The sequence below is a fragment of the Phaenicophaeus curvirostris genome, chromosome 3, assembly GCF_032191515.1.
Source record: "Phaenicophaeus curvirostris isolate KB17595 chromosome 3, BPBGC_Pcur_1.0, whole genome shotgun sequence".
Classification (NCBI taxonomy): Eukaryota; Metazoa; Chordata; class Aves; order Cuculiformes; family Cuculidae; genus Phaenicophaeus; species Phaenicophaeus curvirostris.
Genome location: NC_091394.1, coordinates 17,448,549 through 17,473,458, shown reverse-complemented (window position 1 = coordinate 17,473,458; position 24,910 = coordinate 17,448,549). Strand labels below are relative to the sequence as shown.

The window sequence follows — 24,910 nt, the reverse complement described above, 5'->3', positions numbered from 1 at the left end:
AGAGCGAACATCAAGAGATCCCCAGGCCAACCTCACGCTCAGAGCACATCCCATCGGGCTGCTCAAGGACATGCCCAACTGAGGGATGAACACTCTCTTGGTACAAGGTGTGCACACTCTTTGGGTAAAAAAAAGCTTTTTTAAAGCTCAGGTTCTTGGCTTTGAGCCATAACCTACCTGGGTTTGGCACAAAGCCTGTAAAATTTTGTAGTCCAAAGCTACGTTTTGAAGGCACAGAACACAAATCTAATGGTACAAAAGCCTCAATTTGGAGCCTAAGTCATCATTTTTAGGGCCCAAAGCTCTTTTTATTAATTTCCAAATGCTCATTCGTAGAGCCCAAAGCCACATCTTCAGGGTCCAAACCTTCATTTTAGGTCAAATACATTAAACTAGGCCTGATGCTTAGTTTTCAGGGTCAAAACCTCAGTTTTAGATCACAAAGTCTCATTTTTAGCATCCAAATATTAGTTTGAGACACAAAAGGTCATTTCAGATTCTAAATCCTCATTTCGGTATCCAAACCTAAGATTAAAGAACTCAAAAGTTTTAGATTTAGGGTCTAAATTCTCATTGACGGGGTCCAAGCCTATCTTTTGCAGCTCCAAGTCTTAATTTTAGGACCCATCATCTTATTTTAAGGCCCAAAGCTTCATCTTGCAGGTCTACACTCTCATTTTTAGGGCCAAAGCCACTTTCTTCCTAAGACTTGCAGTTGTAGAGTTTGAGTTATCACTGTAGGGTCCAAAGTACCATTTTCAGTTTCAAAAGTAATAGTTAGAGTCCAAAGCATGAATTCTAGGGTACAAAGCCGCAATGTAATTGTTCAGACTCGTCATCTAAACCTCATTTTTTTATTGTTGAAAGCCTTATTGTATCATCCAAACATATTTTGGGTCCAACATTTTTAAGGCTCAAAGAATCAGTTTCAAATGCAGATCCTAATTTTTAGAATACAAGGCCTCATCTGTAGTGTGTCAACCCTTCTTTGTTGGGGTACTAAGCTTATATTTTAGAGTTGTAATCCTCATTTTAGGGTATGAAGCTTTATTTTTAGGGTGCAAAGTCTTTAGTTTACAGACTCAAATGTGGAGAGCCAAAACTCGCATTGATATAGCCCGAAGTCTTTTTATTAGGATCCAAAGCCTATAGGACATGAAAGCCAATTTTAAGAGTATAAATCTACATTTTTAGGCTGCAAAGCCAGAGTTGAATGCGCAAGGCATGTATTGACTGGCATAAAAGACAGCTCTGGAGCAGCTGAATTAGGGGGGAACAGAAGACCGAGACAGAAGAAGACCCCCCCACTCTGGGATCACCTCCATCAAAGACCAAAACAGCAGAACGCCTTCTGGACCTTGTCTCCCAGAGACGCCGGACATCTGGGGACCCGTGGTGGTAGCCATGAACCCCTTTTCCTTCCCTCTTCTCCCCATCTCTTTCCTTGTTCTCTGTCTCTTTCTATCGTACGTCGCTTTACGGGCATAAGTAATAAAGTGCCAGGTTAGATTGAAGTTTGACTCCCTTGACTCTTTGAATTATTTGCGCTCTGAAACCATAAATGAAACGAACCATCACGCGTCCACGAGTGGACCGTGACAGTTGCCTGGAAAGCTGTTACTGTTAACGCTGTTAATCCCTACGAATCATTTATTACATTTATTGTTGTAATGAGTAAAACTTGATTTCACAGAGTATTGGAGAGTTTGGGCTTTTATGCTGATCGCACTTTGTGCTGCGCACCCTGTGTTAAAACACCTCGGAGCTTCCCAAACCTGCTGCCTCTTGACCCACTGCCCCCACCGCGCCTGCCCCAGCAGCTGAGCATGAGGTGATCTTCTTCACAGCCCTGGCAGAGCCTGACTGCTTCTCAGCTTAGTTGATTTTGCAAGGATTTGGTTGTTTCTGCAGCTTCTGTGCAGCTCTGCTCACACTCCTGTGCCCACCAGGTCTCCAAAGCCACTTGTGTTTCACAGGGCATGTGGAGGGATAGAGAAGAGGAGGCTGAGGGGAGACCTTGTTGCTCTCTACAACTCATTTTTCACAGAAAGGGTCATTGGGCACTGGCAGAGGCTGCCCAGTGAGGGGATTGAGTCATGTAAATGGCAGGTGGATGAGGTGCTGAGGGGCACGGTTTAGTGGTTGATAGGAATGATTGGACTAGATGAGCCTGGAGGTCTTTCCATACCTAGTGATTCTGTGAATACGCAGGTAGGAACATGGCATGAGCAGAAGGACAGTGTCGAGTGCTTACACCATGTCACGCCCAGGAGCTCCGTGCAGGGACAGGGAAGGATGCTCCAGGGGCTGGGAGCAGCTCCCAGGCCTCGGGACAGAGCCACCCTTGTGCCACAGAGAGCGTGTAGCCGTTGTCACGCAGCTGGCTGTTTGTGCATCAGTTTTCCCATGAGGAATCACTGTGCTGCTGCGGAGCGGCGTGAGGGCATCTGTGTATCCGGGCCGGGTGTACAGGCAGGGCTGGGCTGGTGGGGTGACCCCCACCTCCAGGAGAGAGGGTCTGACAGGGTAAGGAGGGGCTGGAGGAGAACAAGGAGGCAAAAGGCTTGTTCTTATTTATTCTTTTTAATTGTAAATAACATCCCATTAAAAGGTGAAATCACACACAAATCTCTGCAGCCCTTTGGCACCGTATGGAGGCCCCAACAGAGGGAAATATAATGAGAACAGCAAATAAAGAGAGGCCTTATCAGTACAGACAAATACATCCACACCACACTCCAGAGCCTGTAGCCCTGTGCCCACCGGACACTATCCCCACCAATGTGGTGGCATCCCAGGGGACTTCAGGCGGTGGCACCTGGACAAAGCAACAGCCCAAGGCCCTGCTCTGCCCCTTGCGTGACCTGAAGATATTCAATTCTCAGCTTGCCTCGTGCATTACTGGGGAAGGAATGCAGAACTTTTCCAGGGAAGTTGTGGCTGCATCATCCCTGCAGGTGCTCAAGGCCAGGTTGGACAGGGCCCTGGGCAGCCTGATCTTGTGGGAGGTGTCCCTGCCCATGGCAGGGGAGTTGGAACTAGATGATCTCTAAGGTCCCTTTAACCCAAAGTATTCTACGATTCTGTGGTTCTATGATTCTATGATTCTCCCACCTCCACACTCCCACCCCCTCCCCAAATTTGAGTACAAATTGCAACAAGGATAATGGGATTTTTTAAAGGCTTCTTTATTAATTCATAAGCTACAACCTCTCTCAATAAATATTGCGGCTAACGTTAAAGGTCCTAAATGCTGTTGTTACTAAACAGAAATTCTCTACAATCTTTGACTTCTCAACAAGTCTAAGGCAAACCACTGACACTACAGCTTCTGCTCACTCCTACCTGATGCCTACTCTATCTCTAATAACCTACAGCGAAGGAGAGGTGAAGAATCCAGTTCTTGGAAGTCCCAGTAGCGTGGGGGGAGCATCCTGCTAAAGCACACGTGGGCTTTGATCGGTGACTGGCCTCTTACAAGAGGGAATCCAGATTGATCCAGTTGCTGACATCCGCTATTACAGAGGCATCGTTGACTTCAAACAACTGCTCCGCATTGGCAGAATTTGAGAGATCGCTTGTCCCTTCATCACAGAGATGCTGCAGGAAAGAAGTGGCCACGAAGCTTTCGTCCAGGCTCAGGCTGTTCTGGGAGGACTCAGTGAGGACCTGCTCCGGCCCCTGGGGACATTCAAAGTGGTGCCCTTGTGCCATCAACTCCAGGTTGAGCGTTTTGAGGCTGACTGGAGATAAGAGCTCCAGATCCCCAAAAGTGGAGACCTCTCTGTTCAGGCTGGGGTCAGAGTCCCCTTTCAGGGATCCCAGCTGGGTCTGCTCCTCCTGGCTCAGCAAGGCGGAATTGGAAAGCCGACACGCTTTGGCTGTTTGCTTGGGCAAGGGCTGCTTGCGCTTGAGCCCTCTTTTGCCATCCACTGGATTCCAGTTCTGGTTGCCATTACCTTCTTCAAACTCTTTCAGCAGCAGCTGTGACTCCAGGTTGACAGAGAGGACTTTATTGGAGGCACAAGCTGAAGCAGCCAGGGAGGCACCACGCTGTGCTTCTTGCTGGGCTTTCGCAGTGGAGGCTGGGTGGATCTGCACTGGGCGCATCCTCTGCTTTTTGAAGGCACCGCTCTTGAGCTGCTCAACGTATTGCGGGTCAAGCTTCCAAAAGCCACCTCTCCCTGGCTTGTCCTTCTCTCGAGGCACCTTGATGAAGCGCTTGTTTGAGGAGAGGTTGTGCCGGATGGAGTTCTGTGAAAAAAGAGAAAAAAAACAAGGTGGAACAATCATCGGCTGGTGCCGCAACTATCTGCGTGGGGAGGCTGGTGGAGAAGCATCTTTGCAGCAAGGAGGAAGAGGAGGGTCTTTACATCCATGTGGCCCCATTACCAGTGGCAACATGTGGCACCACCATGGTGGAGGGCACCATCAGGGCCCTCCTCGCATCCCCAGCTTGACCCACACCTCCTGTTAGTGTTGCGGGGAAAGCGGTTTGCTAAAATACAGGCACATGTCTGCCTGCTGCCAGGCTGACACAAACCGGACGGGCAAAACTGGAGAGGCACGGGGGCTGTCCCACCCCAGCCCTGTGTGTCCCCAGAGGTGCCTTCTGGCCCAGAGGAGCTCCGGGTAAAATCACTGCATCCTCATCAGCCACTGCTTAAAGGAGGTGGGGGGAAGACTATGGGGAAGAGAAAGAAAGAAAGAGAGGATTTTCTGCTTTTCCAGCCATATTTCCTGGTGGGTTAATATATTAATCCTTCCTCCCTGCAAGAACCTTGTGTACCTCCTGCATCTCTTCCTTCTGTCAATGAACACTTTGAATTAAAAGTGTGGTGAATATCCAGCCATGAGTTTGCAAGAGAAAGTCAAGATTCTGGTACTCAGCTTCTCCCATAGAGTCCCTGCCGTAAGTTTCCCAGCACGGGGAGTCTGGGGAACACCTGTGGCCCTGGAGAGGGACCAAGGGCTTCCCTACCTTTCTCTCTGGTGGGCTTCAATAGCCTCCAGACACCCACTTGCTCAGGGAGGTGGTGGACAGTTCCTGGGCGGGGGGCTAAGAAAGGTTTAGCTCAGCCCTGCCTGGGGGAGCAGTGGTGCAGGATAGCTGGCACGCTCTGGATTTGGGCTGGGAATAACTAGAGCAGAGGGAGGAGCAACCCAGGTGCCTCCTGCCCCACCACATTCTAGAAAGCCACCCGTGCTGGAGAGTGTCCTCTGAGATGGAGCAGGGCAGCAAGCTACAGGAAGCTGAAGTGGGAGACAGAGACACCTTCAATCCAGAGTCAAGAGGAGATGCAGGGACCAACAGCGCAATGGGGACCTTTCCACTCCAAAAATGACCCTGAGCTCTCTCTTACACGATGGAAGCTGTGAAAGGCCCTTCCCAGCCATAAGGGGAGATGGGGCAGGGCAAGAGTTCTCAAATGTCCTACCTGCCACACGGGATCAGCTTGACGGAAGTAGCAGAAGTTGTCGGTAATCCACTTGTAGATGTCGGAGAGGGTGACGTGGGGCTCCTTGCTGGCTTCCATCGCCATGCAGATGAGGGTGGCATAAGAATAGGGTGGTTTGATGTAGGGGTTGGTCTGGTAGTCAATACCCGCCGTCAGCTGAGGGTGCGTGGACACAACGTGGTGCTCCGTCATCCAGCTGGAGGAGGAGATGGGCATGCGTGGAGTTTGGGGCATTTCCATGCACAGTTGGTCAGTGTCCAGGGGTGAGCACGGTGCAGCAAAGCTGGGGATGTCCTGACAGCTGTGGGGGTCCGGGCTGCTGGGGCAGCAGGAGGAGTTGCCCATGCTAGCGCTGATGATGGAGAAGTCCAGCAGCCACGTCAGGTTGGGCAGGCTGTCGTCCACATCGTCCGAGTCTCTCCTGCTGCCCTCCTGCCCTCTGTCCTTCCCTGTCTCCTCGTGGCTCAGCCACCCCTCAGCCATGCCTCATCGGCAGCTCTGGCATTCACGGGGTGCGTCTGAAGCGGAGGGAGGGGATGGAGCAGATCCTGCAATGACAACAGGGAAGGGATGAGGCTCTCTGAGGAGCAGCTGCTCTCTGGCCTGTGAGCAAGGCTGGGACTGGGTGCTCCCAGTGCCGCTGAGTGAGATCCATCCCTGGGCTGCTGCGCACCAGAGCCGTGACACCTCTCCTGGATGATCTACCAGCCCGGAAGCTTGCGAAAATTCACTCAAACCCCTACATCCCAGTATCACCCAACCCTCGTGGGCCCAGCAAGTCTTGGATTCAGAAAGAAATCAATAAAACAACGACTAAAACCACCCCTTACGTAACCAACATCCAGCCCTGCCGTCCCAAACAGAGTGGGCGTTTCTCCCACACGTTGCTAAGCAGGACAAAATGTCAAGATGAAAGACCTGGACAAAACGTCTTCAGCTTCCCTCTCTTCCACGTTATTCCTGCTCCTCCCTGCTCCTGGCACCCCAACACAACGCGGTGGGGGACCGCGCAGACCCACCCCAGGCACACCCTCACGCAGAGCCAGCTGCCCGTTCAGCCCTCCGTTACTCCCAGGCTGGGGATGCAGTGTCTGCCTTCCCTGCTTTGCTACGAACCTGCGATCCCGTGTCTTTGGGCAAGGAGCGAGCCCGCCGAGGGCGGCCGGGGACGAGGAGCTCTGCACGGGCTGCGCGGGGCGGCTGGGGCTGGAGGTTACTCCTTTCGAATGATGCTGCGCCCAACAGTCAGCGGGGGGCGGGGCCAGCAGAACCACCTGCCCCGCTCCCACAGAACAGGCTTTTCTCCCCAAAAGAAGCTTCAGGGCAGCCACACCTTGTTCCGAAGCTTGGTGCCCAGTGTCACCACCCAGCCCCTGCCAGCTCCTGTGCCCACACTAAGGGAGATCCCAGAAGCGCTCGTTGCTGCCCTTGGTTCCTCCAACAGTATCCCCAAATGGATGCAGGTTGGAGATGAGGCCGTGTCTGTTCAGAGGCCAGTGTTTCGCCTGGCAAGAAACCTTGTAGTTGCCCACAACCTGATAGACACCAAGGATTACCTGCCCGGTAAGACAGCAGTTCAAACCCTGGCTGTCTGCGTGGTCGTTGCATCCCTTCCCCGGATCTGAGAGGCTTCTCTTAAAACAACACCCTGTCTGCAGAGAAGGTCCAAAAATATGACCTGTTTGGGTGATGCAATGGTTGCAATGGGCACCCTTGGGAAAGGCCTGCGGAAGTGACACTGGATGAGTGCCTCCATCCATCTTGTGTGGTTTTCCAGGACACAAGGAGCTGGAGCCCCTCAAGTACTCAAAGGTGGCCACGGCTGCCTCTGAAGACTGATCAGGTCTACATTCCACTAGGGCCAGCAGCATCCCAGTGATGCTCTTCTGATAAGGTTTCTCTTTCCACTTTCCAGGGGCATTTGCTGAACTGCCCTCAGTTGCTGCTGCTAGCTTGAATCATATTGAAATCCCAGGATTCCGGAAAATGAAGAATACGGTGATGCAGAAGAAGTCTCTGGTCAGGTGAGGCAGGCAATCTGAGGCTGGTGTCTGTACAGGTTCACTTTTGGACCAGGGAAGAATCCGTTTCCAGCCCCAAACACATACCATTCATCACTGCCCAACAGTGGTGACGGCAGCGCTCAGAGGGCTGGGGTGGGGCTGCTGGAAGCCCCACATTTCAGAGGGTTGGTTCCTCTCTGGCCCTTCAGGAGAGTCCCCTGCATGGTTCTGCTCAGGGACAGCTGCTTGTCAGCCGAGCGTCCTGACGCAGGGATTTTACTCTCCTGAGCTGAGCGCAGCCATCAGTTGAAGTGCCAGTGGCTGCACACACAGGCACGTGGCTTGTTGCATTCTCAGGCAAATTTCCCCTGTTGTGTCCTTTCCCAGGAGGCAGCCAGCCATCCCACAGGACTCCGCTGGAAAAACCTCCGCTGGAAAAAAGCTGGTTGTGACTAGCCAGCCCAAGGGTAAACCCACACAAGGCAGCCAAGCAGCAAAGCAGAGCCAAATGCAGGCAGGGGAACCTCAGAGCTGCAGAGGAGGAGGACAAGGAGAAAAGAAAGTTCCTGTCAGACAGAAATTACTGTCAACAAGTTCTGTGACCAGGATGTACGATAAACCTGAGGTCTTCACTCCACAGCCACCAGGACTTAGGACAGCAGAATTACTGAAATCAAGGCCTGAGGCATTCTGGTCTGTGCTGAAAGAACCTCAGAAGGCCATATTAGCAGGATACAGCTTCCAGCCCTCCCTTTTGGAGTTCAGGTCTAAACACCAGTCACTGGAGACCACACCCATCACCTCCATGACTGAGTGGTCCTGACTGCAGCGATCAGGGCTTGGGGTGCCAGGAGCAGCAGGAGCATCACCTGAGGCAGCAAAACAGGTACGTGGCCCAGGTCCGTGTTGTTTAGAGCGAACATCAAGAGATCCCCAGGCCAACCTCACGCTCAGAGCACATCCCATCGGGCTGCTCAAGGACATGCCCAACTGAGGGATGAACACTCTCTTGGTACAAGGTGTGCACACTCTTTGGGTAAAAAAAAGCTTTTTTAAAGCTCAGGTTCTTGGCTTTGAGCCATAACCTACCTGGGTTTGGCACAAAGCCTGTAAAATTTTGTAGTCCAAAGCTACGTTTTGAAGGCACAGAACACAAATCTAATGGTACAAAAGCCTCAATTTGGAGCCTAAGTCATCATTTTTAGGGCCCAAAGCTCTTTTTATTAATTTCCAAATGCTCATTCGTAGAGCCCAAAGCCACATCTTCAGGGTCCAAACCTTCATTTTAGGTCAAATACATTAAACTAGGCCTGATGCTTAGTTTTCAGGGTCAAAACCTCAGTTTTAGATCACAAAGTCTCATTTTTAGCATCCAAATATTAGTTTGAGACACAAAAGGTCATTTCAGATTCTAAATCCTCATTTCGGTATCCAAACCTAAGATTAAAGAACTCAAAAGTTTTAGATTTAGGGTCTAAATTCTCATTGACGGGGTCCAAGCCTATCTTTTGCAGCTCCAAGTCTTAATTTTAGGACCCATCATCTTATTTTAAGGCCCAAAGCTTCATCTTGCAGGTCTACACTCTCATTTTTAGGGCCAAAGCCACTTTCTTCCTAAGACTTGCAGTTGTAGAGTTTGAGTTATCACTGTAGGGTCCAAAGTACCATTTTCAGTTTCAAAAGTAATAGTTAGAGTCCAAAGCATGAATTCTAGGGTACAAAGCCGCAATGTAATTGTTCAGACTCGTCATCTAAACCTCAATTAAGGCCTTAAAGCCTCATTTTTTTATTGTTGAAAGCCTTATTGTATCATCCAAACATATTTTGGGTCCAACATTTTTAAGGCTCAAAGAATCAGTTTCAAATCCAGATCCTAATTTTTAGAATACAAGGCCTCATCTGTAGTGTTTCAACCCTTCTTTGTTGGGGTACTAAGCTTATATTTTAGAGTTGTAATCCTCATTTTAGGGTATGAAGCTTTATTTTTAGGGTGCAAAGTCTTTAGTTTACAGACTCAAATGTGGAGAGCCAAAACTCGCATTGATATAGCCCGAAGTCTTTTTATTAGGATCCAAAGCCTATAGGACATGAAAGCCAATTTTAAGAGTATAAATCTACATTTTTAGGCTGCAAAGCCAGAGTTGAATGCGCAAGGCATGTATTGACTGGCATAAAAGACAGCTCTGGAGCAGCTGAATTAGGGGGGAACAGAAGACCGAGACAGAAGAAGACCCCCCCACTCTGGGATCACCTCCATCAAAGACCAAAACAGCAGAACGCCTTCTGGACCTTGTCTCCCAGAGACGCCGGACATCTGGGGACCCGTGGTGGTAGCCATGAACCCCTTTTCCTTCCCTCTTCTCCCCATCTCTTTCCTTGTTCTCTGTCTCTTTCTATCGTACGTCGCTTTACGGGCATAAGTAATAAAGTGCCAGGTTAGATTGAAGTTTGACTCCCTTGACTCTTTGAATTATTTGCGCTCTGAAACCATAAATGAAACGAACCATCACGCGTCCACGAGTGGACCGTGACAGTTGCCTGGAAAGCTGTTACTGTTAACGCTGTTAATCCCTACGAATCATTTATTACATTTATTGTTGTAATGAGTAAAACTTGATTTCACAGAGTATTGGAGAGTTTGGGCTTTTATGCTGATCGCACTTTGTGCTGCGCACCCTGTGTTAAAACACCTCGGAGCTTCCCAAACCTGCTGCCTCTTGACCCACTGCCCCCACCGCGCCTGCCCCAGCAGCTGAGCATGAGGTGATCTTCTTCACAGCCCTGGCAGAGCCTGACTGCTTCTCAGCTTAGTTGATTTTGCAAGGATTTGGTTGTTTCTGCAGCTTCTGTGCAGCTCTGCTCACACTCCTGTGCCCACCAGGTCTCCAAAGCCACTTGTGTTTCACAGGGCATGTGGAGGGATAGAGAAGAGGAGGCTGAGGGGAGACCTTGTTGCTCTCTACAACTCATTTTTCACAGAAAGGGTCATTGGGCACTGGCAGAGGCTGCCCAGTGAGGGGATTGAGTCATGTAAATGGCAGGTGGATGAGGTGCTGAGGGGCACGGTTTAGTGGTTGATAGGAATGATTGGACTAGATGAGCCTGGAGGTCTTTCCATACCTAGTGATTCTGTGAATACGCAGGTAGGAACATGGCATGAGCAGAAGGACAGTGTCGAGTGCTTACACCATGTCACGCCCAGGAGCTCCGTGCAGGGACAGGGAAGGATGCTCCAGGGGCTGGGAGCAGCTCCCAGGCCTCGGGACAGAGCCACCCTTGTGCCACAGAGAGCGTGTAGCCGTTGTCACGCAGCTGGCTGTTTGTGCATCAGTTTTCCCATGAGGAATCACTGTGCTGCTGCGGAGCGGCGTGAGGGCATCTGTGTATCCGGGCCGGGTGTACAGGCAGGGCTGGGCTGGTGGGGTGACCCCCACCTCCAGGAGAGAGGGTCTGACAGGGTAAGGAGGGGCTGGAGGAGAACAAGGAGGCAAAAGGCTTGTTCTTATTTATTCTTTTTAATTGTAAATAACATCCCATTAAAAGGTGAAATCACACACAAATCTCTGCAGCCCTTTGGCACCGTATGGAGGCCCCAACAGAGGGAAATATAATGAGAACAGCAAATAAAGAGAGGCCTTATCAGTACAGACAAATACATCCACACCACACTCCAGAGCCTGTAGCCCTGTGCCCACCGGACACTATCCCCACCAATGTGGTGGCATCCCAGGGGACTTCAGGCGGTGGCACCTGGACAAAGCAACAGCCCAAGGCCCTGCTCTGCCCCTTGCGTGACCTGAAGATATTCAATTCTCAGCTTGCCTCGTGCATTACTGGGGAAGGAATGCAGAACTTTTCCAGGGAAGTTGTGGCTGCATCATCCCTGGAGGTGCTCAAGGCCAGGTTGGACAGGGCCCTGGGCAGCCTGATCTTGTGGGAGGTGTCCCTGCCCATGGCAGGGGAGTTGGAACTAGATGATCTCTAAGGTCCCTTTAACCCAAAGTATTCTACGATTCTGTGGTTCTATGATTCTATGATTCTCCCACCTCCACACTCCCACCCCCTCCCCAAATTTGAGTACAAATTGCAACAAGGATAATGGGATTTTTTAAAGGCTTCTTTATTAATTCATAAGCTACAACCTCTCTCAATAAATATTGCGGCTAACGTTAAAGGTCCTAAATGCTGTTGTTACTAAACAGAAATTCTCTACAATCTTTGACTTCTCAACAAGTCTAAGGCAAACCACTGACACTACAGCTTCTGCTCACTCCTACCTGATGCCTACTCTATCTCTAATAACCTACAGCGAAGGAGAGGTGAAGAATCCAGTTCTTGGAAGTCCCAGTAGCGTGGGGGGAGCATCCTGCTAAAGCACACGTGGGCTTTGATCGGTGACTGGCCTCTTACAAGAGGGAATCCAGATTGATCCAGTTGCTGACATCCGCTATTACAGAGGCATCGTTGACTTCAAACAACTGCTCCGCATTGGCAGAATTTGAGAGATCGCTTGTCCCTTCATCACAGAGATGCTGCAGGAAAGAAGTGGCCACGAAGCTTTCGTCCAGGCTCAGGCTGTTCTGGGAGGACTCAGTGAGGACCTGCTCCGGCCCCTGGGGACATTCAAAGTGGTGCCCTTGTGCCATCAACTCCAGGTTGAGCGTTTTGAGGCTGACTGGAGATAAGAGCTCCAGATCCCCAAAAGTGGAGACCTCTCTGTTCAGGCTGGGGTCAGAGTCCCCTTTCAGGGATCCCAGCTGGGTCTGCTCCTCCTGGCTCAGCAAGGCGGAATTGGAAAGCCGACACGCTTTGGCTGTTTGCTTGGGCAAGGGCTGCTTGCGCTTGAGCCCTCTTTTGCCATCCACTGGATTCCAGTTCTGGTTGCCAAGACCTTCTTCAAACTCTTTCAGCAGCAGCTGTGACTCCAGGTTGACAGAGAGGACTTTATTGGAGGCACAAGCTGAAGCAGCCAGGGAGGCACCACGCTGTGCTTCTTGCTGGGCTTTCGCAGTGGAGGCTGGGTGGATCTGCACTGGGCGCATCCTCTGCTTTTTGAAGGCACCGCTCTTGAGCTGCTCAACGTATTGCGGGTCAAGCTTCCAAAAGCCACCTCTCCCTGGCTTGTCCTTCTCTCGAGGCACCTTGATGAAGCGCTTGTTTGAGGAGAGGTTGTGCCGGATGGAGTTCTGGGAAAAAAGAGAAAAAAAACCAAGGTGGAACAATCATCGGCTGGTGCCGCAACTATCTGCGTGGGGAGGCTGGTGGAGAAGCATCTTTGCAGCCAGGAGGAAGAGGAGGGTCTTTACATCCATGTGGCCCCATGACCAGCGGCAACATGTGGCATCACCATGGTGGACAGCACCATCAGGGCCCTCCTCGCATCCCCAGCTTGACCCACACCTCCTGTTAGTGTTGCGGGGAAAGCGGTTTGCTAAAATACCGGCACATGTCTGCCTGCTGCCAGGCTGACACAAACCGGACGGGCAAAACTGGAGAGGCACGGGGGCTGTCCCACCCCAGCCCTGTGTGTCCCCAGAGGTGCCTTCTGGCCCAGAGGAGCTCCGGGTAAAATCACTGCATCCTCATCAGCCACTGCTTAAAGGAGGTGGGGGGAAGACTATGGGGAAGAGAAAGAAAGAAAGAAAAAGAGGATTTTCTGCTTTTCCAGCCATATTTCCTGGTGGGTTAATATATTAATCCTTCCTCCCTGCAAGAACCTTGTGTACCTCCTGCATCTCTTCCTTCTGTCAATGAACACTTTGAATTAAAAGTGTGGTGAATATCCAGCCATGAGTTTGCAAGAGAAAGTCAAGATTCTGGTACTCAGCTTCTCCCATAGAGTCCCTCCCGTAAGTTTCCCAGCACGGGGAGTCTGGGGAACACCTGTGGCCCTGGAGAGGGACCAAGGGCTTCCCTACCTTTCTCTCTGGTGGGCTTCAATAGCCTCCAGACACCCACTTGCCCAGGGAGGTGGTGGACAGTTCCTGGGCGGGGGGCTAAGAAAGGTTTAGCTCAGCCCTGCCTGGGGGAGCAGTGGTGCAGGATAGCTGGCACGCTCTGGATTTGGGCTGGGAATAACTAGAGCAGAGGGAGGAGCAATCCAGGTGCCTCCTGCCCCACCACATTCTAGAAAGCCACCCGTGCTGGAGAGTGTCCTCTGAGATGGAGCAGGGCAGCAAGCTACAGGAAGCTGAAGTGGGAGACAGAGACACCTTCACTCCAGAGTCAAGAGGAGATGCAGGGACCAACAGCGCAATGGGGACCTTTCCACTCCAAAAATGACCCTGAGCTCTCTCTTACACGATGGAAGCTGTGAAAGGCCCTTCCCAGCCATAAGGGGAGATGGGGCAGGGCAAGAGTTCTCAAATGTCCTACCTGCCACACGGGATCAGCTTGACGGAAGTAGCAGAAGTTGTCGGTAATCCACTTGTAGATGTCGGAGAGGGTGACGTGGGGCTCCTTGCTGGCTTCCATCGCCATGCAGATGAGGGTGGTGTAGGAGTAGGGTGGCTTGATGTAGGGGTTGGTCTGGTTGTCAATGCCCTCCGTCAGCTGAGGGTGCGTGGACACAACGTGGTGCTCCGTCATCCAGCTGGAGGAGGAGATGGGCATGCGGGGAGTGTGGGGCGTTTCCATGCGCACTGAGTCAGTGCCCAGGGGTGAGCACGGTGCGGCAAAGCTGGGGATGCCCTGACAGCTGTGGGGGTCCGGGCTGCTGGGGCAGCAGGAGGAGTTGCCCATGCTAGCGCTGATGATGGAGAAGTCCAGCAGCCACGTCAGGTTGGGCAGGCTGTCGTCCACATCGTCCGAGTCTCTCCTGCTGCCCTCCTGCCCTCTGTCCTTCCCTGTCTCCTCGTGGCTCTGCCACCCCTCAGCCATGCCTCATCGGCAGCTCTGGCATTCACGGGGTGCGTCTGAAGCGGAGGGAGGGGACGGAGCAGATCCTGCAATGACAACAGGGAAGGGATGAGGCTCTCTGAGGAGCAGCTGCTCTCTGGCCTGTGAGCAAGGCTGGGACTGGGTGCTCCCAGTGCCGCTGAGTGAGATCCATCCCCGGGCTGCTGCGCACCAGAGCCGTGACACCTCCCCTGGATGATCTACCAGCCCGGAAGCTTGCGAAAATTCACTCAAACCCCTACATCCCAGTATCACCCAACCCTCGTGGGCCCAGCAAGTCTTGGACTCAGAAAGTAATCAATAAAACAACAACGACTAAAACCACCCCTTACGTAACCAACATCCAGCCCTGCCGTCCCAAACAGAGTGGGCGTTTCTCCCACACGTTGCTAAGCAGGACAAAATGTCAAGATGAAAGACCTGGACAAAACGCCTTCAGCTTCCCTCTCTTCCACGTTATTCCTGCTCCTCCCTGCTCCTGGCACCCCAACACAACGCGGTGGGGGACCGCGCAGACCCACCCCAGGCACACCCTCACGCAGAGCCAGCTGCCCGTTCAGCCCTCCGTTACTCCCAGGCTGGGGATGCAGTGTCTGCCTTCCCTGCTTTGCTACGAACCTGCGATCCCGTGTCTTTGGGCAAGGAGCGAGCCCGCCGAGGCCGGCCGGGGACGAGGAGCTCTGCACGGGCTGCGCGGGGCGGCTGGGGCTGGAGGTTACTCCTTTCGAATGACGCTGCGCCCAACAGTCAGCGGGGGGCGGGGCCAGCAGAACCACCTGCCCCGCTCCCACAGAACAGGCTTTTCTCCCCAAAAGAAGCTTCAGGGCAGCCACACCTTGTTCCGAAGCTTGGTGCCCAGTGTCACCACCCGGCCCCTGCCAGCTCCTGTGCCCACACTAAGGGAGATCCCAGAAGCGCTCGTTGCTGCCCTTGGTTCCTCCAACAGTATCCCCAAATGGATCCAGGTTGGAGATGAGGCCGTGTCTGTCCAGAGGCCAGTGTTTCGCCTGGCAAGAAACCTTGTAGCTGCCCACAACCTGATAGACACCAAGGATTACCTGCCCGGTAAGACAGCAGTTCAAACCCTGGCTGTCTGCGTGGTCGTTGCATCCCTTCCCCGGATCTGAGAGGCTTCTCTTAAAACAACACCCTGTCTGCAGAGAAGGTCCAAAAATATGACCTGTTTGGGTGATGCAATGGTTGCAATGGGCACCCTTGGGAAAGGCCTGCGGAAGTGACACTGGATGAGTGCCTCCATCCATCTTGTGTGGTTTTCCAGGACACAAGGAGCTGGAGCCCCTCAAGTACTCAAAGGTGGCCACGGCTGCCTCTGAAGACTGATCAGGTCTACATTCCACTAGGGCCAGCAGCATCCCAGTGATGCTCTTCTGATAAGGTTTCTCTTTCCACTTTCCAGGGGCATTTGCTGAACTGCCCTCAGTTGCTGCTGCTAGCTTGAATCATATTGAAATCCCAGGATTCCGGAAAATGAAGAATACGGTGATGCAGAAGAAGTCTCTGGTCAGGTGAGGCAGGCAATCTGAGGCTGGTGTCTGTACAGGTTCACTTTTGGACCAGGGAAGAATCCGTTTCCAGCCCCAAACACATACCATTCATCACTGCCCAACAGTGGTGACGGCAGCGCTCAGAGGGCTGGGGTGGGGCTGCTGGAAGCCCCACATTTCAGAGGGTTGGTTCCTCTCTGGCCCTTCAGGAGAGTCCCCTGCATGGTTCTGCTCAGGGACAGCTGCTTGTCAGCCGAGCGTCCTGACGCAGGGATTTTACTCTCCTGAGCTGAGCGCAGCCATCAGTTGAGGTGCCAGTGGCTGCACACACAGGCACGTGGCTTGTTGCATTCTCAGGCAAATTTCCCCTGTTGTGTCCTTTCCCAGGAGGCAGCCAGCCATCCCACAGGACTCCGCTGGAAAAACCTCCGCTGGAAAAAAGCTGGTTGTGACTAGCCAGCCCAAGGGTAAACCCACACAAGGCAGCCAAGCAGCAAAGCAGAGCCAAATGCAGGCAGGGGAACCTCAGAGCTGCAGAGGAGGAGGACAAGGAGAAAAGAAAGTTCCTGTCAGACAGAAATTACTGTCAACAAGTTCTGTGACCAGGATGTACGATAAACCTGAGGTCTTCACTCCACAGCCACCAGGACTTAGGACAGCAGAATTACTGAAATCAAGGCCTGAGGCATTCTGGTCTGTGCTGAAAGAACCTCAGAAGGCCATATTAGCAGGATACAGCTTCCAGCCCTCCCTTTTGGAGTTCAGGTCTAAACACCAGTCACTGGAGACCACACCCATCACCTCCATGACTGAGTGGTCCTGACTGCAGCGATCAGGGCTTGGGGTGCCAGGAGCAGCAGGAGCATCACCTGAGGCAGCAAAACAGGTACGTGGCCCAGGTCCGTGTTGTTTAGAGCGAACATCAAGAGATCCCCAGGCCAACCTCACGCTCAGAGCACATCCCATCGGGCTGCTCAAGGACATGCCCAACTGAGGGATGAACACTCTCTTGGTACAAGGTGTGCACACTCTTTGGGTAAAAAAAAGCTTTTTTAAAGCTCAGGTTCTTGGCTTTGAGCCATAACCTACCTGGGTTTGGCACAAAGCCTGTAAAATTTTGTAGTCCAAAGCTACGTTTTGAAGGCACAGAACACAAATCTAATGGTACAAAAGCCTCAATTTGGAGCCTAAGTCATCATTTTTAGGGCCCAAAGCTCTTTTTATTAATTTCCAAATGCTCATTCGTAGAGCCCAAAGCCACATCTTCAGGGTCCAAACCTTCATTTTAGGTCAAATACATTAAACTAGGCCTGATGCTTAGTTTTCAGGGTCAAAACCTCAGTTTTAGATCACAAAGTCTCATTTTTAGCATCCAAATATTAGTTTGAGACACAAAAGGTCATTTCAGATTCTAAATCCTCATTTTGGTATCCAAACCTAAGATTAAAGAACTCAAAAGTTTTAGATTTAGGGTCTAAATTCTCATTGACGGGGTCCAAGCCTATCTTTTGCAGCTCCAAGTCTTAATTTTAGGACCCATCATCTTATTTTAAGGCCCAAAGCTTCATCTTGCAGGTCTACACTCTCATTTTTAGGGCCAAAGCCACTTTCTTCCTAAGACTTGCAGTTGTAGAGTTTGAGTTATCACTGTAGGGTCCAAAGTACCATTTTCAGTTTCAAAAGTAATAGTTAGAGTCCAAAGCATGAATTCTAGGGTACAAAGCCGCAATGTAATTGTTCAGACTCGTCATCTAAACCTCATTTTTTTATTGTTGAAAGCCTTATTGTATCATCCAAACATATTTTGGGTCCAACATTTTTAAGGCTCAAAGAATCAGTTTCAAATCCAGATCCTAATTTTTAGAATACAAGGCCTCATCTGTAGTGTGTCAACCCTTCTTTGTTGGGGTACTAAGCTTATATTTTAGAGTTGTAATCCTCATTTTAGGGTATGAAGCTTTATTTTTAGGGTGCAAAGTCTTTAGTTTACAGACTCAAATGTGGAGAGCCAAAACTCGCATTGATATAGCCCGAAGTCTTTTTATTAGGATCCAAAGCCTATAGGACATGAAAGCCAATTTTAAGAGTATAAATCTACATTTTTAGGCTGCAAAGCCAGAGTTGAATGCGCAAGGCATGTATTGACTGGCATAAAAGACAGCTCTGGAGCAGCTGAATTAGGGGGGAACAGAAGACCGAGACAGAAGAAGACCCCCCCACTCTGGGATCACCTCCATCAAAGACCAAAACAGCAGAACGCCTTCTGGACCTTGTCTCCCAGAGACGCCGGACATCTGGGGACCCGTGGTGGTAGCCATGAACCCCTTTTCCTTCCCTCTTCTCCCCATCTCTTTCCTTGTTCTCTGTCTCTTTCTATCGTACGTCGCTTTACGGGCATAAGTAATAAAGTGCCAGGTTAGATTGAAGTTTGACTCCCTTGACTCTTTGAATTATTTGCGCTCTGAAACCATAAATGAAACGAACCATCACGCGTCCACGAGTGGACCGTGACAGTTGCCTGGAAAGCTGTTACTGTTAACGCTGTTAATCCCTACGAATCATTTATTACATTTATTGTTGTAATGAGTAAAACTTGATTTCACAGAGTATTGGAGAGTTTGGGCTTTTATGCTGATCGCACTTTGTGCTGCGCACCCTGTGTTAAAACACCTCGGAGCTTCCCAAACCTGCTGCCTCTTGACCCACTGCCCCCACCGCGCCTGCCCCAGCAGCTGAGCATGAGGTGATCTTCTTCACAGCCCTGGCAGAGCCTGACTGCTTCTCAGCTTAGTTGATTTTGCAAGGATTTGGTTGTTTCTGCAGCTTCTGTGCAGCTCTGCTCACACTCCTGTGCCCACCAGGTCTCCAAAGCCACTTGTGTTTCACAGGGCATGTGGAGGGATAGAGAAGAGGAGGCTGAGGGGAGACCTTGTTGCTCTCTACAACTAATTTTTCACAGAAAGGGTCATTGGGCACTGGCAGAGGCTGCCCAGTGAGGGGATTGAGTCATGTAAATGGCAGGTGGATGAGGTGCTGAGGGGCACGGTTTAGTGGTTGATAGGAATGATTGGACTAGATGAGCCTGGAGGTCTTTCCATACCTAGTGATTCTGTGAATACAGGGGTAGGAACATGGCATGAGCAGAAGGACAGTGTCGAGTGCTTACACCATGTCACGCCCAGGAGCTCCGCGCAGGGACAGGGAAGGATGCTCCAGGGGCTGGGAGCAGCTCCCAGGCCTCGGGACAGAGCCACCCTTGTGCCACAGAGAGCGTGTAGCCGTTGTCACGCAGCTGGCTGTTTGTGCATCAGTTTTCCCATGAGGAATCACTGTGCTGCTGCGGAGCGGGGTGAGGGCATCTGTGTATCCGGGCCGGGTGTACAGGCAGGGCTGGGCTGGTGGGGTGACCCCCACCTCCAGGAGAGAGGGTCTGACAGGGTAAGGAGGGGCTGGAGGAGAACAAGGAGGCAAAAGGCTTGTTCTTATTTATTCTTTTTAATTGTAAATAACATCCCATTAAAAGGTGAAATCACACACAAATCTCTGCAGCCCTTTGGCACCGTATGGAGGCCCCAACAGAGGGAAATATAATGAGAACAGCAAATAAAGAGAGGCCTTATCAGTACAGACAAATACATCCACACCACACTCCAGAGCCTGTAGCCCTGTGCCCACCGGACACTATCCCCACCAATGTGGTGGCATCCCAGGGGACTTCAGGCGGTGGCACCTGGACAAAGCAACAGCCCAAGGCCCTGCTCTGCCCCTTGCGTGACCTGAAGATATTCAATTCTCAGCTTGCCTCGTGCTTTACTCGGGAAGAAATGCAGAACTTTTCCAGGGAAGTTGTGGCTGCATCATCCCTGGAGGTGCTCAAGGCCAGGTTGGACAGGGCCCTGGGCAGCCTGATCTTGTGGGAGGTGTCCCTGCCCATGGCAGGGGAGTTGGAACTAGATGATCTCTAAGGTCCCTTTAACCCAAAGTATTCTACGATTCTGTGGTTCTATGATTCTATGATTCTCCCACCTCCACACTCCCACCCCCTCCCCAAATTTGAGTACAAATTGCAACAAGGATAATGGGATTTTTTAAAGGCTTCTTTATTAATTCATAAGCTACAACCTCTCTCAATAAATATTGCGGCTAACATTAAAGGTCCTAAATGCTGTTGTTACTAAACAGAAATTCTCTACAATCTTTGACTTCTCAACAAGTCTAAGGCAAACCACTGACACTACAGCTTCTGCTCACTCCTACCTGATGCCTACTCTATCTCTAATAACCTACAGCGAAGGAGAGGTGAAGAATCCAGTTCTTGGAAGTCCCAGTAGCGTGGGGGGAGCATCCTGCTAAAGCACACGTGGGCTTTGATCGGTGACTGGCCTCTTACAAGAGGGAATCCAGATTGATCCAGTTGCTGACATCCGCTATTACAGAGGCATCGCTGACTTCAAACAACTGCTCCGCATTGGCAGAATTTGAGAGATCGCTTGTCCCTTCATCACAGAGATGCTGCAGGAAAGAAGTGGCCACGAAGCTTTCGTCCAGGCTCAGGCTGTTCTGGGAGGACTCAGTGAGGACCTGCTCCGGCCCCTGGGGACATTCAAAGTGGTGCCCTTGTGCCATCAACTCCAGGTTGAGCGTTTTGAGGCTGACTGGAGATAAGAGCTCCAGATCCCCAAAAGTGGAGACCTCTCTGTTCAGGCTGGGGTCAGAGTCCCCTTTCAGGGATCCCAGCTGGGTCTGCTCCTCCTGGCTCAGCAAGGCGGAATTGGAAAGCCGACACGCTTTGGCTGTTTGCTTGGGCAAGGGCTGCTTGCGCTTGAGCCCTCTTTTGCCATCCACTGGATTCCAGTTCTGGTTGCCAAGACCTTCTTCAAACTCTTTCAGCAGCAGCTGTGACTCCAGGTTGACAGAGAGGACTTTATTGGAGGCACAAGCTGAAGCAGCCAGGGAGGCACCACGCTGTGCTTCTTGCTGGGCTTTCGCAGTGGAGGCTGGGTGGATCTGCACTGGGCGCATCCTCTGCTTTTTGAAGGCACCGCTCTTGAGCTGCTCAACGTATTGCGGGTCAAGCTTCCAAAAGCCACCTCTCCCTGGCTTGTCCTTCTCTCGAGGCACCTTGATGAAGCGCTTGTTTGAGGAGAGGTTGTGCCGGATGGAGTTCTGGGAAAAAAGAGAAAAAAAACAAGGTGGAACAATCATCGGCTGGTGCCGCAACTATCTGCGTGGGGAGGCTGGTGGAGAAGCATCTTTGCAGCCAGGAGGAAGAGGAGGGTCTTTACATCCATGTGGCCCCATGACCAGCGGCAACATGTGGCATCACCATGGTGGACAGCACCATCAGGGCCCTCCTCGCATCCCCAGCTTGACCCACACCTCCTGTTAGTGTTGCGGGGAAAGCGGTTTGCTAAAATACAGGCACATGTCTGCCTGCTGCCAGGCTGACACAAACCGGACGGGCAAAACTGGAGAGGCACGGGGGCTGTCCCACCCCAGCCCTGTGTGTCCCCAGAGGTGCCTTCTGGCCCAGAGGAGCTCCGGGTAAAATCACTGCATCCTCATCAGCCACTGCTTAAAGGAGGTGGGGGGAAGACTATGGGGAAGAGAAAGAAAGAAAAAGAGGATTTTCTGCTTTTCCAGCCATATTTCCTGGTGGGTTAATATATTAATCCTTCCTCCCTGCAAGAACCTTGTGTACCTCCTGCATCTCTTCCTTCTGTCAATGAACACTTTGAATTAAAAGTGTGGTGAATATCCAGCCATGAGTTTGCAAGAGAAAGTCAAGATTCTGGTACTCAGCTTCTCCCATAGAGTCCCTGCCGTAAGTTTCCCAGCACGGGGAGTCTGGGGAACACCTGTGGCCCTGGAGAGGGACCAAGGGCTTCCCTACCTTTCTCTCTGGTGGGCTTCAATAGCCTCCAGACACCCACTTGCCCAGGGAGGTGGTGGACAGTTCCTGGGCGGGGGGCTAAGAAAGGTTTAGCTCAGCCCTGCCTGGGGGAGCAGTGGTGCAGGATAGCTGGCACGCTCTGGATTTGGGCTGGGAATAACTAGAGCAGAGGGAGGAGCAATCCAGGTGCCTCCTGCCCCACCACATTCTAGAAAGCCACCCGTGCTGGAGAGTGTCCTCTGAGATGGAGCAGGGCAGCAAGCTACAGGAAGCTGAAGTGGGAGACAGAGACACCTTCACTCCAGAGTCAAGAGGAGATGCAGGGACCAACAGCGCAATGGGGACCTTTCCACTCCAAAAATGACCCTGAGCTCTCTCTTACACGATGGAAGCTGTGAAAGGCCCTTCCCAGCCATAAGGGGAGATGGGGCAGGGCAAGAGTTCTCAAATGTCCTACCTGCCACACGGGATCAGCTTGACGGAAGTAGCAGAAGTTGTCGGTAATCCACTTGTAGATGTCGGAGAGGGTGACGTGGGGCTCCTTGCTGGCTTCCATCGCCATGCAGATGAGGGTGGTGTAGGAGTAGGGTGGCTTGATGTAGGGGTTGGTCTGGTTGTCAATGCCCTCCGTCAGCTGAGGGTGCGTGGACACAACGTGGTGCTCCGTCATCCAGCTGGAGGAGGAGATGGGCATGCGGGGAGTGTGGGGCGTTTCCATGCGCACTGAGTCAGTGCCCAGGGGTGAGCACGGTTCGGCAAAGCTGGGGATGCCCTGACAGCTGTGGGGGTCCGGGCTGCTGGGGCAGCAGGAGGAGTTGCCCATGCTAGCGCTGATGATGGAGAAGTCCAGCAGCCACGTCAGGTTGGGCAGGCTGTCGTCCACATCGTCCGAGTCTCTCCTGCTGCCCTCCTGCCCTCTGTCCTTCCCTGTCTCCTCGTGGCTCTGCCACCCCTCAGCCATGCCTCATCGGCAGCTCTGGCATTCACGGGGTGCGTCTGAAGCGGAGGGAGGGGACGGAGCAGATCCTGCAATGACAACAGGGAAGGGATGAGGCTCTCTGAGGAGCAGCTGCTCTCTGGCCTGTGAGCAAGGCTGGGACTGGGTGCTCCCAGTGCCGCTGAGTGAGATCCATCCCCGGGCTGCTGCGCACCAGAGCCGTGACACCTCCCCTGGATGATCTACCAGCCCGGAAGCTTGCGAAAATTCACTCAAACCCCTACATCCCAGTATCACCCAACCCTCGTGGGCCCAGCAAGTCTTGGACTCAGAAAGTAATCAATAAAACAACAACGACTAAAACCACCCCTTACGTAACCAACATCCAGCCCTGCCGTCCCAAACAGAGTGGGCGTTTCTCCCACACGTTGCTAAGCAGGACAAAATGTCAAGATGAAAGACCTGGACAAAACGCCTTCAGCTTCCCTCTCTTCCACGTTATTCCTGCTCCTCCCTGCTCCTGGCACCCCAACACAACGCGGTGGGGGACCGCGCAGACCCACCCCAGGCACACCCTCACGCAGAGCCAGCTGCCCGTTCAGCCCTCCGTTACTCCCAGGCTGGGGATGCAGTGTCTGCCTTCCCTGCTTTGCTACGAACCTGCGATCCCGTGTCTTTGGGCAAGGAGCGAGCCCGCCGAGGCCGGCCGGGGACGAGGAGCTCTGCACGGGCTGCGCGGGGCGGCTGGGGCTGGAGGTTACTCCTTTCGAATGACGCTGCGCCCAACAGTCAGCGGGGGGCGGGGCCAGCAGAACCACCTGCCCCGCTCCCACAGAACAGGCTTTTCTCCCCAAAAGAAGCTTCAGGGCAGCCACACCTTGTTCCGAAGCTTGGTGCCCAGTGTCACCACCCGGCCCCTGCCAGCTCCTGTGCCCACACTAAGGGAGATCCCAGAAGCGCTCGTTGCTGCCCTTGGTTCCTCCAACAGTATCCCCAAATGGATCCAGGTTGGAGATGAGGCCGTGTCTGTCCAGAGGCCAGTGTTTCGCCTGGCAAGAAACCTTGTAGCTGCCCACAACCTGATAGACAACAAGGATTACCTGCCCGGTAAGACAGCAGTTCAAACCCTGGCTGTCTGCGTGGTCGTTGCATCCCTTCCCCGGATCTGAGAGGCTTCTCTTAAAACAACACCCTGTCTGCAGAGAAGGTCCAAAAATATGACCTGTTTGGGTGATGCAATGGTTGCAATGGGCACCCTTGGGAAAGGCCTGCGGAAGTGACACTGGATGAGTGCCTCCATCCATCTTGTGTGGTTTTCCAGGACACAAGGAGCTGGAGCCCCTCAAGTACTCAAAGGTGGCCACGGCTGCCTCTGAAGACTGATCAGGTCTACATTCCACTAGGGCCAGCAGCATCCCAGTGATGCTCTTCTGATAAGGTTTCTCTTTCCACTTTCCAGGGGCATTTGCTGAACTGCCCTCAGTTGCTGCTGCTAGCTTGAATCATATTGAAATCCCAGGATTCCGGAAAATGAAGAATACGGTGATGCAGAAGAAGTCTCTGGTCAGGTGAGGCAGGCAATCTGAGGCTGGTGTCTGTACAGGTTCACTTTTGGACCAGGGAAGAATCCGTTTCCAGCCCCAAACACATACCATTCATCACTGCCCAACAGTGGTGACGGCAGCGCTCAGAGGGCTGGGGTGGGGCTGCTGGAAGCCCCACATTTCAGAGGGTTGGTTCCTCTCTGGCCCTTCAGGAGAGTCCCCTGCATGGTTCTGCTCAGGGACAGCTGCTTGTCAGCCGAGCGTCCTGACGCAGGGATTTTACTCTCCTGAGCTGAGCGCAGCCGTCAGTTGAGGTGCCAGTGGCTGCACACACAGGCACGTGGCTTGTTGCATTCTCAGGCAAATTTCCCCTGTTGTGTCCTTTCCCAGGAGGCAGCCAGCCATCCCACAGGACTCCGCTGGAAAAACCTCCGCTGGAAAAAAGCTGGTTGTGACTAGCCAGCCCAAGGGTAAACCCACACAAGGCAGCCAAGCAGCAAAGCAGAGCCAAATGCAGGCAGGGGAACCTCAGAGCTGCAGAGGAGGAGGACAAGGAGAAAAGAAAGTTCCTGTCAGACAGAAATTACTGTCAACAAGTTCTGTGACCAGGATGTACGATAAACCTGAGGTCTTCACTCCACAGCCACCAGGACTTAGGACAGCAGAATTACT

The 24,910-nt window shown here is 52.2% G+C and overlaps 3 protein-coding genes across 3 annotated transcripts; all 3 read right to left on the bottom strand.

Moving 5' to 3' along the window:
• Positions 1–3,474: 3,474 nt before the first annotated feature.
• LOC138718562 (forkhead box protein J1-like) lies at positions 3,475–5,942 on the bottom strand. Its single transcript, XM_069853069.1, has 2 exons — positions 5,439–5,942; positions 3,475–4,254 (listed from the first exon to the last, which is right to left on the bottom strand). Exons 1-2 carry the CDS (start codon positions 5,940–5,942, stop codon positions 3,475–3,477), a joined length of 1,284 nt encoding a protein of 427 aa, XP_069709170.1.
• Positions 5,943–11,868: 5,926 nt separating this feature from the next.
• On the bottom strand, positions 11,869–14,341 carry LOC138718507 (forkhead box protein J1-like). Its single transcript, XM_069853017.1, has 2 exons — positions 13,838–14,341; positions 11,869–12,648 (listed from the first exon to the last, which is right to left on the bottom strand). The coding sequence occupies exons 1-2, from the start codon at positions 14,339–14,341 to the stop codon at positions 11,869–11,871; spliced, it is 1,284 nt and encodes a 427-aa protein (XP_069709118.1).
• A 5,909-nt stretch (positions 14,342–20,250) lies between these two features.
• LOC138718506 (forkhead box protein J1-like) lies at positions 20,251–22,718 on the bottom strand. The gene is made up of 2 exons (XM_069853015.1): positions 22,215–22,718; positions 20,251–21,030 (listed from the first exon to the last, which is right to left on the bottom strand). Exons 1-2 carry the CDS (start codon positions 22,716–22,718, stop codon positions 20,251–20,253), a joined length of 1,284 nt encoding a protein of 427 aa, XP_069709116.1.
• Between the last annotated feature and the right edge of the window lie 2,192 nt (positions 22,719–24,910).